General features: G+C 39.5%; 1 protein-coding gene across 4 annotated transcripts in view; it reads right to left on the bottom strand.

The window, feature by feature from the left end:
* Positions 1-13,712, bottom strand: part of JAG2 (jagged canonical Notch ligand 2) — a 73,069-nt gene that overhangs the window by 39,278 nt on the left and 20,079 nt on the right. For 2 of the 4 annotated variants that reach the window (XM_030004116.2, XM_030004135.2), the window contains exon 3: positions 6,078-6,132. In XM_030004116.2, coding sequence (XP_029859976.1) covers positions 6,078-6,132 — 55 coding nt within the window. Of the gene's footprint in view, positions 1-6,077; positions 6,133-10,928; positions 11,015-13,712 lie in introns of those variants that run through there. The other 2 variants (XM_030004144.2, XM_030004125.2) reach the window with 2 other exon arrangements.

The raw sequence follows: 13,712 nt of genomic DNA, 5'->3' as shown, positions 1-13,712 counted from the left end.
ATCCATTTCGTATTTTTATCCATTTTATTCTTGGCATAGAAGCTTCAGTACTAGGAGTTGAGATGCAATTATAGTCAATACAGTGAAATTATACAATTGCTTCAGTAAATGTTAAGAATAAGCAAAGCACAGTAAGGGTAAATATAGACAGCGAGTAACCCCAGTAATAAGAGTTTTCAAATATTTTCACTATTCAAATCTGGTAACATCCTACTGCAAGAGTTTTTCTAGGTGACTCTGCAAGCTGTAGCTGGAACTTGAAGCACTGTTTAAGGACAACAAAAAGGTACACAAGCTCCACTTGTATACATGAATTTCACACCCATTTATGAAATAGCGATAATATTGCCAGCTCAGAGCTTCAGTGTCCATCTTCTTTAAATAATAAAGATTCTTTAAAATTCATGTTAAAAGAAATGAGGAACCAAAAACTTGCACACAGCAAGAGGCTGTAATGGTAGTGAGATAAAGTCTAAACTTCAGATTATTAATAATATAAAACACACCAAGCTGGGAGCAAGCAATACTAAACTACCTTTTTCAGCAAATGCATTTCACCTACTTTTTTTCTAGAAGTCATTAACCTAATCTATTTAGAAAATAAAACCAAATGAGTGACTGTTTCTCACCTAGGAGGTTATTGACAGCATAGAAGTATCCTGTGCATCTGTTAACAAAACTGCACTTCCTCCTCAGTATGTAAGAGGACTCAAGCAACAGTTTTCAGTTGCTCCAACATTAAAGGAAAAGGAAAGCTACAGAAGTAGTGGGCTCTGCAATGTATTTTTGTTATCTTAACATCTTTTTTCAAGCTTGCTTCTACCATAAAATCTTTCCCCTTAAAATTAAAGAATATTGAACTTAAAAAAAAAGAGCTGTTTTAATTAAGCATTGAGAGGTTCTCCAATTATTAAGAACTCAAAGTATCTCTCTGCTTTAATATTAAAAGTGGTATTGCCATGTATAGGCTACAATTCATGCTTGCCTGGACTAGTCTGCATAAAACATTTTACGGCTAGACAAGACACATTGATGTCTATCCCTGTTCTTTAACTCTCTAAATCCTACATGTGAATTCCTCTGTCATCCAGCAGCACATGGTCAGTAGCAGAGTGGACAAGAAACCTGCAAGCTAGAAAAGGCTGCCTGCGTTTTATTTTTGACTGAACAGGATATCTATCATACCACCAGCCACCATTAAAAGCTTCATGATTAGATTCAACATCCTTTTATAATCTTATTCTTCTCTAATGACTATTGATCTGAAAAACTGTAAAGGAAAAATGCTGAATCATTGAATGGTCAAAGAATTTGAACAAATAGCAAATAGGCATTATAGAGCTATTTTCCAGCTATCAGCAACACAGGCTCATTAAAAACAGCTGCAACAGCCACTGCTATAAAACTGTTTCCTCAAAGTGCATCAGATGGACTGAAGAACAGGTCCTGAAATTAAAGGAGTGACTTATATAATAAAAATCTTATCAAGCATCTTCAGGCTAATGCAGATTCAGACTCAGTTAAACAACTGGAACAAGCATTACAGCCACTGCAAATATACCTATGCAGAACAGTCCTCTTGATACCTGGAGTCAAGAACAGGGGAAATAACCCATTAGTGCTTTTTTTTTTTTGAAACACTCAAACTTTATCTTCACAAACTCCTCTGAAAAAGAATGTATTCTGAGTCTTAAGAGCTTTTTCTCTAGCTTATATCAGCAAAAGTAGGGCTTAACAGCCTAAATAAGCAAGCCAAATAATTTACCCTGAACCACAAAAGGCATCAGGAAATCAACTCCAAGACATTTAGTTTCTAATGCTAAATTCTTAAATACCAGAGTAAGTATGAGAATTCTGCTTTACTTCAAATTTAAAACTGATCCCAAATAGAATGTGCATCTTCCAAAGAGATCTGTAATTGCAGGGAGGAACATGTTTGTCAAGGTTCCTCCTTCCTCCCCCACAATGCCAAAGTGTTTCTGAAGATATTCAGTCTCACATTTAACTGTTTTGATGAGACAAGTTTGCTCCCTGCGTCTGGTTTACCATTAAAATTCCCCTTAGGAACTCACACAAGTTACCTTTAGCCCTCAGTAAAGGCAAAGAGCTGCGTAACTGAATTTGTCTGGTTATTGGTGAAAAAAGCAGCATACACTACTAGAACCTCCTCCCTCCAACACACCTCAGAAGCAATAAAGCTTCTCTTCCTTGATGACTAAGAAGTTTTCTACAAGCCCCTCTAGAAAAGCAGATAGTGAAACAGACATTTGCATAAAAGGAGATAATGGCTAAAAGGTGGTTCTTTAATTAATGTTCCCAAAGCATCTGATTTTTGGAAGAGAAAGCCTCATCTGAAGAGTATCTAACTGTAACTGTGCAATCAGGAACCATTACTGCACTTAAATAAGAACACTGCTCATCAACACCCTAACTTTTAGCAGAGGTCAGACATTCCCAACAAGCCAGTTACAGGGCAATACAAAAAGTGATGCTGGTAGCTGTTTGCAAGGAAACACACACAGTAGCGTATGGACTTCATGCCCAAAGGAACAGGAGGTGCCCAGCTCAGGAAGCACATTCTGTTCAGCATTTTTCAAGCAACCATTTCAAAAAGCTATAAGGACAGATTAGTCTCCTGCATACTAACATGAAAGACGAAGGCAACCACCGCATCCCTGCAGTAGACATTTAGTCAAATGGAAAGTTACTTTACACATGAAGATGCCAGCTTGCTTTGTAATGGCAGCACTGGGCTAGGTGTTGCCAAGACTTCTGCTATACAACTAGAACTTTGCCAAGTCAAATGACTTACCTGGAAAGCAGTTAACTGCTGTGACAGATGACAGAGAACAGGCCCTTTACAATGACTTTGTATCTAAGGCAGTTTCCTCTCACCCTCCTCCACTCTCCTAAAGCAAACAAGTGGTAACACTATACTGCCACAAGCTACCCTCGGAGCCAACCCTGCTGCACAGAGGAGGAAAAAAAAGCACAGGAGTAGTTCAGGAATCAGTGTCTGAAAGCCCCTCTTAGAGTTTGTAGTTTGAGGTAAGTATTGGGGAAACACTTGCCCTGGCAGATTTGTTCTTGAGATGGTACTTCACAGATCTGCTCTGAGCACCCTTGCCTTGCTTTCAATGTGTGCAAGGAAAAATATAGGATGCTAGGACATAGAGGGAAGGATGAATGACAGCTGTTCTAAAACCTTCAAGTTGTTCACTGGAAACCCCTCTTTCCAGGTTTGGGGTTTTTTGTTTGTTTGTTGGTTTTTATAGGCTTTTTGGGGGGTGGTGTTGTTTTTTGTTATTGTGTTGGGTTTTGTGTTTTTTTAAATACCCACTTGAAAGTCCAAGCTAGAACACAGGACCTGCATTTAACTTTCAGCCTTACTCATACCCATTAAAGGAAAGCAAAACTTGACTTTGGAACCAATTAATCAGCTTATAAACAGACTCTTGCAATTACTTTGATTAATCTTTCTTACAGTAGCAACAGAAGACACATGTAACCTGATCCAGAGATCAGCGTAGTGTTCAGGATATGTTAGGGAGTTCAGCTTTCCACAGATAACTCTCTTCACCCCTCCAGGATGCAGATATTGTTCGTCTTTTCTCTGGAGGAGTTGCCATATTCCCTTTCCTATTCTCTTAGATATGAATTTTTACTGATTTGTCCCTGTTTGGCAGTTCAGTAGATCTTGCAGAAATACCAGATAAGTAGTGTCTTTGCATCTTGACAGATTCACAAGGCAAAACCTACTGGAGGACTCCCTGCCAAGACCACTCAAAAAAAAAAAAACCAAAACCCCCAAAACAAAAAAAACAAACAAAAAATGCCACACCCACAAAAAACAACCACAAATGAAAAACTTCAGCATTAAGAATTCTTCCTAGGAATGTAACATGCAAGTCTAAATTGCAGCATGGCAAAGCAACAGGTCTATATCATAGAATCAGTAAACAGACTACTGAAACATTTAACCAAGACAAGCGTTTAGCTAAGTCTTCTGCCAAATTGCAGGCCAAGAAAGCCTTCCTAAATTCACATGACAAGCCTTCTAGGTTTCAGATGCAATACAACTTAACAGCACCTCTCTGGCAGCCTATATTAAAGGAAAGTTCACCCTCCATTAGCAGTTTCTCATGAGAGCTAAACTGTCATCTGACACATACAGACTCCCGGAGTTCATGGAAACTTAAATTAAGGAGATGGCCCACCAGCCCTCCAGAAGACACTATATATCCTGTTGGTCTGAAGTTCAGGGAGAAAAAATTACATCAGTGCAAGTAAACAGATTTGTTTCAGCATGCTAAAAAACTAAAAAGCTAAGAAAGACTTAACAGAAACCTAAAGTGACTGTCCCCTTATCAACCGTATTTAAAAAGAAACCTGAGTTTTAAAGCTACAGGTTTGCAGAATGATTCTGTGGATTCTAAGACATAAACATAGCAAGTTACAAGACCATTATTTATTAAGTAGCTTATTAAAAAACAAAATTCAGCAGTTAAATGCATACAGATCTGTTTTGCAGGATAGGCTCTTCATGTTCACTCCCTTCTATACCATCTCATTAGTTGATCTGCTATCTAGAGCTAGGGCATGAATATTCCAATATTTGCTGTACTAGCTGCCTCTAGGCAAATCATTCCCAAGCTGGAAACTATTTAAAAGAATTAACTTCATGTAATACTTTTTGAACAGAGTATTCAAAAGGATGCCTCTGATCTGTTGCTATGCAGGATATCTAAACTTATTCAAGATTCAGGCTTACACTGCTCAGGACAAAATATCTCATTCTGAATACCATGTCCAGCTTTGGGAAGACCCATTGAAGAACGCTGTGGACCAACTGAAGGGTTGCAGCAACATGAATTAGCAGAGATCTAAAGAAAACATACCTACTAGAAAAGGTTAAAGGAGCTGTAAAACAACAAGACACAAGAAGCTTAATTCTAACAGAGGGTGGGCTCAGGAAGAAACTACAAACTCATCATTACTTTGTCATTGGAGACAGAGTATGTTAGAAAAATCTCTAAGTTAGGAATGTCTGTCAGGAAAATGGAGATGGGACTGATCCCAATCTTCAAGGAAATGGACCTTGAAACTCTTACCACAGCCTTAAAATCAATTGAACTTTGCCAATTTTTTATGCTTGATGCATCTTGATAAGGATGGTCAGTGAAGCAGCACAGAATGGAACCTATAATTAGAAACTGATGATGATTTGGGACATAAACCTTTGCCATCTTAATGTTCAAACACTTTCTTCCTCTATATTGATCCAAGCCAAGGTTAAATAGTCCATCATTAACCATAACATTAAAGTCTGAAGTTCACTTAAAATAATCAATGCTTTTGGCTATGTGTTAAGACATGTTTGTAAGCCATTACCAAAGAGTAGGTTCAAGCTGGAGTCCTACTTTAGCAACAATATGGCAACCAGCACCTTCACAAGATTTTGAAGTATTTATACAATAATCTTGCTTTTCCTTCAGATCAATAGCTCTGCTCTGATACTGACCATTACCATTTACAGACCAGAAATGAAGGTAACTTTCAGTACTTGAGGAGAAACAAACACAGAAGGAATCATACCATGACTTAGAACACTTTCATCCAAAACATCAAGCATGGTTTCTTTATGGGGAGCAAGAATGCTTATTTGTTTACCTGATAATGTAAACTGTTGCACAACATGGTTATGGGTAAACTGAGGAGAATTTAAAGTGCAACTCTACAACACAATTTTCTTTCTTTTTTTTTTTTTTTTTTTTTTTTAAAAAAAGGGCCTACCATGATTTTTAAACATTTTTTAAAGCTAATAATTAAGAGTCATGTATTACAACCTTCACTTACTACTGTCCATTCTTTTTCCTATCAGTAATAATCTTTCACAGTTCCTAACCCAATATTCACTGCTTGGATTTATACATGCCCTTTATTTAGATAGCAGGCTTGCATTCAGACTCATTTGGAGGGATGGCTAATTGCAGCAGCATACCATTTCCTTCTTCCCCAAATCTGTGTACACATAGCAGAGAGTAAGTGAAAACTGCAAGTTTTACATAAATACTCACCACCTTTTGTATCATTATCCCAATCCCATGCTTCTATTATTAATGTGAATGATCTCTGAAAAGAAACAAGACACCAGTTAGAATAAAATACTACTGTTACACAGAAGACACAAACAGTGATTTGCAATAAGCAGATACTGCTGCTACAAGAAAGCCAACTGAAAGCAGTTAAAAATTTCACTTCTCTGCTGTCATGTGAAAGCCCTTGAAGGCATCTTCTCAAAAGCATGAAATATAACAGCATTAAAAATTGTGGGGCAAAACATGCTAACAGCAAAACAAAAACATACCTCCCCCTCTCCCCCAACCAAGGACTGAATTATTCTTCTTCTCCCACTGCATCTAATGCTCAGCTTTGCTTAGCCACAGAAATCCTTTTCAGAAGTAGCCCTAAAACATTTGAATGAAGTGAGGGGTTCTGAACCTTGGGAAACAGCTAGGATATTTAAGACTTAAGCAACTGAAGACCAAAAAAAGGAATAAAATCAGACCCATCCTTTAGGAAGCACATGAAAAATCAGTCTATATAGTAGAGCTGTTTGTTGTTTTCTAGAAAAACGTATCTAAAGAAGAAACATACAAAAATCTACCCTGCATCTATCAAGAATTTAGACTTCTTTCTCATGAAAGGGGTAGTGTGAAAAAAGGACCTGCAAAAGACATGGCAGAAACATGATTGTTAAAGGAAGCATACTTGGTACTATACTTCCCCATAAGGAAAGAGGAAAAGCATTATTTCAGACAGTTTTAAAATGATTTGGAAAAAACATGAAGGCTTTAGTTCACTAAAGCTAGGCTTCAGGCATTTTACTTGGCTTTATGACCAAATATACAGGATAGATGTTGATATTCAAATACTAAACTTATTTAGGAAAAAGTTTCCTTACACATACATGTAATGTTTACCTGTTTTAACAAGAGTAGCTGTCAAACCCTTCAGCTGTGGTAGTTTCCAACTTGTCCAAGTTAACACCAAGATTCTCACATACATTTAAAACCAAGGAAAAAACCTCCAACAACAGAAAGAGTTAGTGCACCACTATCCTAAAACCCTCATGTATACATCTTTGTGCTTAGAGGCGAGCCACACCAAAAACTGAAGCTCTTTAAATACAGCAGAGCCAAGCCTTAATGTGCACAGAATTCACAGGCTAACAACCTATGAATTCACATGGACCTGGGGACATTCAGCCAAGAAATCAAGAGCACCATTTTAGGAAGAGGATTATGTAAGAATTCAGCTATCTTTCATAGGGTGCTTAGAACTATTTTACTGTTACATCAAGAGATGTATATTTTTACTTTGAGATAACCCATAAGTGCTTTGTATGCCACTCGCCTCCCCACCAAGGAGCGTTGATCATAACACTGAAATCTCCCCATTTTAGAACAGCAGCAGCAACAGATCAGTGCAGCACCCTAAGCAGAAGGGCTCTTTGCCTGAGGTCCTTCACGACTGCAGCAAGGAATCAGTCTATTCAGAAGTGCACTTAACCAAGTGTGTATTTTTCTATTGCTTAGTTACGTTAACATGTAAACCACAAACTATGCCTTTGAAAAATGTCTTTCTTCTGTACTTTCAGCTTCAGATGTATGCTAGGGAAGACGATATTCCATTATTACACTCAAGGAAGGAGGGAAAAAGGAAGCTCAGCAGTGACTATACTGGACAGCATACTTGAGCTGGAACTGCCTTTAGAAAAGGCCAACTGATAGAGATCAGCTGAGAAAGCAAAGGCCCCTACTTCTAAGGTATGACAACATAGCACAACTCATAACTCCACAAATTTTTTGAAAACAAATGTTAGTTGAGCATTTCAGTAGCTTCACCCTCCAACTCCCTGCTCTCCCCTGCCACCCCAATCTCAGCATTTAGGGAAGCAGCATAGGATCCTACTGAATTCTGAAAACACTACCTGCCACCCCTCTCCTAAAGTGCTACCCTGAAAAATAAATGTAGAGTGAATCCTATCAGAAAATAGGTACTACATAGTATTGCTGTAACCTTATCTTCTGGCAATTGCAAGTCTCCTTTCTTTGCATCAAAATTAAGTGTTGACCTAGGCAGAATTCTGCCAATCAGTGCATGATCCAAAGCTCTGTTATCCACCTCTCCTGCTTTTAACAACTGATCTTCTAACATATCCCTCAGTTTTCCTGTGTTCCATTGATTTGTATTAGAAGTACAAAATTGTGCTCAAGTGCTTCCAGATGTCCACTTACTGATCTTATGAAAGTGCTGGTCTTTCCTACTGCAAATTGGCCGTTGCATCTGACTGCCCACACAGGCTAAGGCAGAAAAAAATTTAAGCTGGACTTGCTGTCTTAGGAAACAGATCAGTCAACTATGCCTTCCCGTCATTCCAATTGAAAGCAGATTTGTATCTTTGCCTAGGATGCTAGGGAACTTCTGTCGATCAAGAGAGTTCCACATGATGCACTGTTCCAGCATGCTCACGCTGGAAGGTATGAACGGGGATAAAGAGGCATTCTACCAATTTTAAGATGCTTAAAATAAGGAGCCCCATAGCTTCATGGTGGCAAATCTGACCATCTAAGCTGGCATAGACTCTGGAGTTGAAAATATCCCTCTACTGCCTTATAGAAAATAGTACGTTATAAGCAACTATGACTCTGGCACACAGCTCTTCTTCCAAGATGTGGAACAACTGAATTTCTGGCCAAGTAACTGATCTCTGCAGCCCGTGCAGCTCGTGCTGCCTCCTGGTGGCACGCAGGGCAAGGACATGGCTCTGCAAGCCCCAGGTTCCACAAGCCTGATCTCAAGCATTTGCTTTTACCATCCCCCCACTGGTGACCATCAAGAACTATAAGCCCATCTACAAAAAGCTTAAACATACACAACAAAGACAAGACCCAGACTATTAAATCCTTTCACTTACTGCCATCCCATAGCCTCATTTCCACACATCTACTTATGGGCTAACGGGCTAGCACTTGGCCATTTACACATGAGCAAGCACATGTAGTGTAACATTTTAGGAAGGCTTGTAGTCACACTTGCAGATTAGAGATGTTATTCAAATGGCAGTAAACAGTATTGATAGACAAATGCATGTTTACTGGAAGATCAGTTTCAGCTGGGACAGTTCTCAGTTGTGCAACTTCCTGCTTTCTACTGACAGTTACACAGTCACCCTTAAAAACCCCTAACAGACAGTAAGAATGTAACCAGATGATAAACTGATTTTTGTGGCTGTTCTACCTCTGGAGAAGACAATTAAGGCTACCAACACAACTTGTTACCTCTTCCTCACCTCCAGCTAGTCAATAACTTTGAAGAGGAATTCCTCTCCGTGGATTGTCACACTGCAATTACTACACCTCAAAATTGGAAACAGATCCTTAATCTACTGGTTCAAAAAAACCCTCTCTCCCATCACCACAAGCATCAAGTCTTGCACTAGATCCGCTTAAATTCTTTAGAATTTTGCACATTGCTTTAAGAGAACAGCTGAAAACTTAGAACGAAGCGTCTGTGTTACTGAGTATATTCATGGTATGCTCCCCTGAGAGCTTTCCAGTTATTGCTTAACTATCAGAAACATTTGTTTGACTATCAAAAACATTTATTAGTGGAAGTTTTAATATCCATACACTCACCCATACTGTAACCCTGCCCAATAACCAGAGTAAGAGCTATAGGCTGAATAACATTAATGGATATAAATTTTGAAGAATATTTTTAACTTACATAATGGACATACCCATTTTATAAAAGCTCTACCATTGGTTTGCATTAGTCATCTCTGTACTTTTCAACAGCAAGTCTAACACAAGACAACCCAGCACATCTTTTGCTAGCACCAGCTGCAATTAACTCTTCTGTAGCACAGATACTTACACCAGACAACATCCGTCTTAAATTGTGCATATGGAAAACAATTACAGAACTTGCATTAATTTAGCTCTTGTCCAGAATCTAATGTCTACCCATACTGCAAATCATTAAACCCATCACATCATCCAGTGGTGTATTGGCTCTTTGATGTCTCTTTAATAAGAACAGGCTAGCTTAAGAGCTATTTAAGGTAAGAAGGCTATTGATACAGATAGAAGTGTGTTCAAGTTCCTGCATAAATCTAATAGAAAACCCTATATTTTCTAACATCTAACAAGTATCCTAAGAATAGCCCAAATTCATGAGTCTTTTACACCTAAAACACACACACCACCACACCCGCATTTCTAACTTGCACAGAACCCTTGCCGTAGGCTGATATGACTAGCACCTCACAACAGCAGGACATGCACATTCCAGCCTGTTCTTATATATAAGAAAAGCTTTGCGAAGTAGTATCTGTTATTCATTTCAACTAGTACTAGCAAAATATTTAGAAAATATTTTAAAAGTGACCGTGGCACAGATTGGAGGGGGAGGGGATGGGGGTGAACGTACAGCACTGAAAATAGATTCTATTGACTGGCGTCTAGGTTTATCTTCCAGACAGAATTAAACACAAGACACCATTTGTGCTCATCAAATAAAAAAACAGAAGATGTTAAAGGCTGCAAGTCAGAAGAGCATCAGCACACTTCTGCAGAAGAGCACAGATTTATGAAAGAACCATTTTGTAGGAGTTAACTAAACAGATATGCCAAGTAGTTTGGAAAGATACAAATTAAGCCTGTTTATCCTGGTGATGCTGCTGCAGTTGTGTTTTTTCCTCAGGATTGGTGTTGACAAAAGCAACTTCAAAGCATTATTCCATTGTTTACACTAAACAAAACACTCCCCATACTATCCCAGCGACCTCCTTTCTGGGGAGAGGGGAAACAAGACCTGTAATATCGGTTTGGCATTGTCTTTTCATGAACTATTACTATTACCTTGATATTTGCAAATCAACACTCAAAAGGTGGGGGTTTTTTGGCAAACCAGACATGTCAGACTTTTCATCCCAAGAAAGATGATCAATCTGCTGACAGCACTTTCAGTCAGGTATAGAACTTATATTCTCCAACTCAAAGTCTGAAAAACGCAAAAAGTGAAGGTTGAGCTGAAATCAGTACTTGACGTTTTCTGCATCAGTAACATGCTATTGTGTATTAAAATACTTTTATTCCAACAGACAAAGAATTATCAATTTCATGTGAATAAAAAGACTAACTGGAGTTTCTACAAGGCAAAAACCTTGGAAGAAATCAGAAATCGTCTATGAAGTAGAAAAAAGCATGGCTCCTAAACAAATCCAGAGCCCATGTTTATCTTCCTGTTCCATACTCACACAGAAAACGCATGGTCTCATCACCAGTCAATACAGTTTCCTTTCAAACCTCAATCAAGGATAGGCAACATTTGTATTTGAACATTTCAACTGTAAAAGCAGGTCACAGAACAGCAGCATATCACTATTCTTATTACTAGTCTAATTTTCTTAACTTCTGGAATAAGTCATCACCAATATTTCTTGCAACCAAGTCCATTAAGTCTTGATCAGCACAGACAACTCTCATACTCGGCTTCCCAGACAAGTGAGGCAAGCACAGGTCTGCCCCCCCCCCCCCCCCTTTTTTTTTGAAGGGCCTCTCCCCCTCCCCCAAGCAGCCTAAAAAGCTGACTTCAAGGCAAGCATATTCCATTTCCTTCCCCAGGAGCTCTGCAGCAAGTTCTTACAACTTCCTCATGAATAAACTAGAAGTGCAAAGGGAGTACGGAAGAAATGAAAGATTCTGAGAAGGTCCAGGACTCATCCTCAACAGAGGTTTAAGGGCAGACAGATGGAACAAGCCTGCAGGTTGATCTTTTAGAGGCAGACATTATAATGGAGACCTTTACTGAAGGAAAAAATGCTCCCTGTTTTTTTTTTGGGGGGGGGGGGGGCAGGAAGGAGGCTGTTTTTGAGACTTGAAGGATATTTCAGCCACACTCACATGCAAGAACTTGTCTGCTGAAAGCAGAGGCCATTCCACCACACAAAATCATAAAGATGCCCATCCTCTAAACCCTCATTTTTCATCTGAGAAGTAAGCACCACTAGCATAGCGAGTCCTAAACACAAGCCTTCCCTTTGGAAACCAGGGCCAAACAATCCCATTTTGTCAGGAGTGCGGTGGAAGGCTGGGTTAGAATACTGCAAACATCGGCAGCAGATAGCAGAAAGCAGATGAGCAAGTTGAAGCCTTCTATTTGAGAGCAATTACTGCAGTTACACTCCTCTTGGCCCAGTCACAAAAGCAGGATTATGTTTACAAACTTTGGAGCCCTACTGTTGTGTGAGGGGAACTCTTTATGAACTAGCCCCACCTGACAATCTCTAGGAAGTCTGCAAAACTTTGGGGCAGAGTGGGGTATTTTTTGCCATGGTTAACAGCCAACAGGCTGGTATCTCCACCTTCATGAGTCTGAACGCTTCATTCCACTCCTCCCCCGAACTAAGCAAAGTCAAAACTGGAGGGGTGTGTATGTGTGTATGCATATGGGGGTGGTGGGGGAAATCTAGATGTCTAGACTATTAAGACTCATTTCATTGCAAAAGGAGCACAAATGAAAACAACAGGTGAATAAGTCAGAGCCAGTCTTGAAGTTAATATATCAAATTTAACACCCAGGTAGAGACTCACCTCCAGTTAAAGAAAATTACCCATCAACTAGGTGGAAGAATCCTACCAGCAACCAGCTGCACGCATCTAAAAGATAAAACAACTTCAAGGAGGGACTCAAAGGGGTATTACAACATCAATTTGGCAGTGCCCAGTGCTTTGTGAAACAGGAGCACAGTGTGCCTCTCTCCAAGCAGATCAAACTACTAGATCATGACATACATTACCAGGTGATATATCTGTAGGAAGATCTTCAAGTGAAGGTTTGAAGATAACTCTGATCCTGCTGCAATAGCAGAATGCAGCAGGAGCTTCTCGATATAAGGGGGTCTTGATATATCATGGGACAACAAACGTTTTAGCTGTGGCGTTCTAAAAATCATCTGAAGTCACATATTAGCCTGTAGAAACAATGACCCATTTTCAGGTATCTCACAAGAGACCAAAATGCCATGTGTCCGACTAGAGCTCCTCAAGGGAGAACATTAATGCAGTCACCTCAGACCACATACAGAGCAAAGAGCAAGCTCTCTGGGGAGTTCCATCCACATATGAGAAGCTAAACCAACAGAAGAAAGACTCCACAAGCTTCTCTTAATTTAGCACCCTAGACAGAAACTCAAAGCAAATCTCAGCCAATTCAACCTTGTGACAAATGACATCTTAGAGATGAGTATTTGTTCCCAATAGCTCTGTACTGGCCCTGACCTTTGAGAGCACCCTCTGTCAGACAGCTGCTGCAGACAGAGCAGCAGCATCCTTGAGCGAATGGGAAGCATGCACCTAACAGTTTTCACAGAGCCAGAAGCAAGTCATTAGCTTCTTATTTAGAAAAACTGCAGGAGAGCTGACCGAGCAGTAGTCATGTCAGGACTTCATCTGAAGAAAAGCTGATCTGCTAGCCACTCTCAGCTCACAGGACACTAAGGTTCTAGAAGAGCCCATCCCTATTTTAAAGCAGTGCCTTTCACCATTACACACATAGCAGCAATGTTAGTCCTGTGGAATAGAAGTAATTCCTGCCTCTGCTTTTTATAGCTGTCTGCTACTCATCCCCACCCTACTCCATCC

This window comes from Aquila chrysaetos, chromosome 2 (assembly GCF_900496995.4).
Source record: "Aquila chrysaetos chrysaetos chromosome 2, bAquChr1.4, whole genome shotgun sequence".
NCBI classification, from domain to species: Eukaryota; Metazoa; Chordata; class Aves; order Accipitriformes; family Accipitridae; genus Aquila; species Aquila chrysaetos.
The sequence above is the reverse complement of the archived record's forward strand: the minus strand, read 5'-3'. Positions and strand labels throughout refer to the sequence as shown.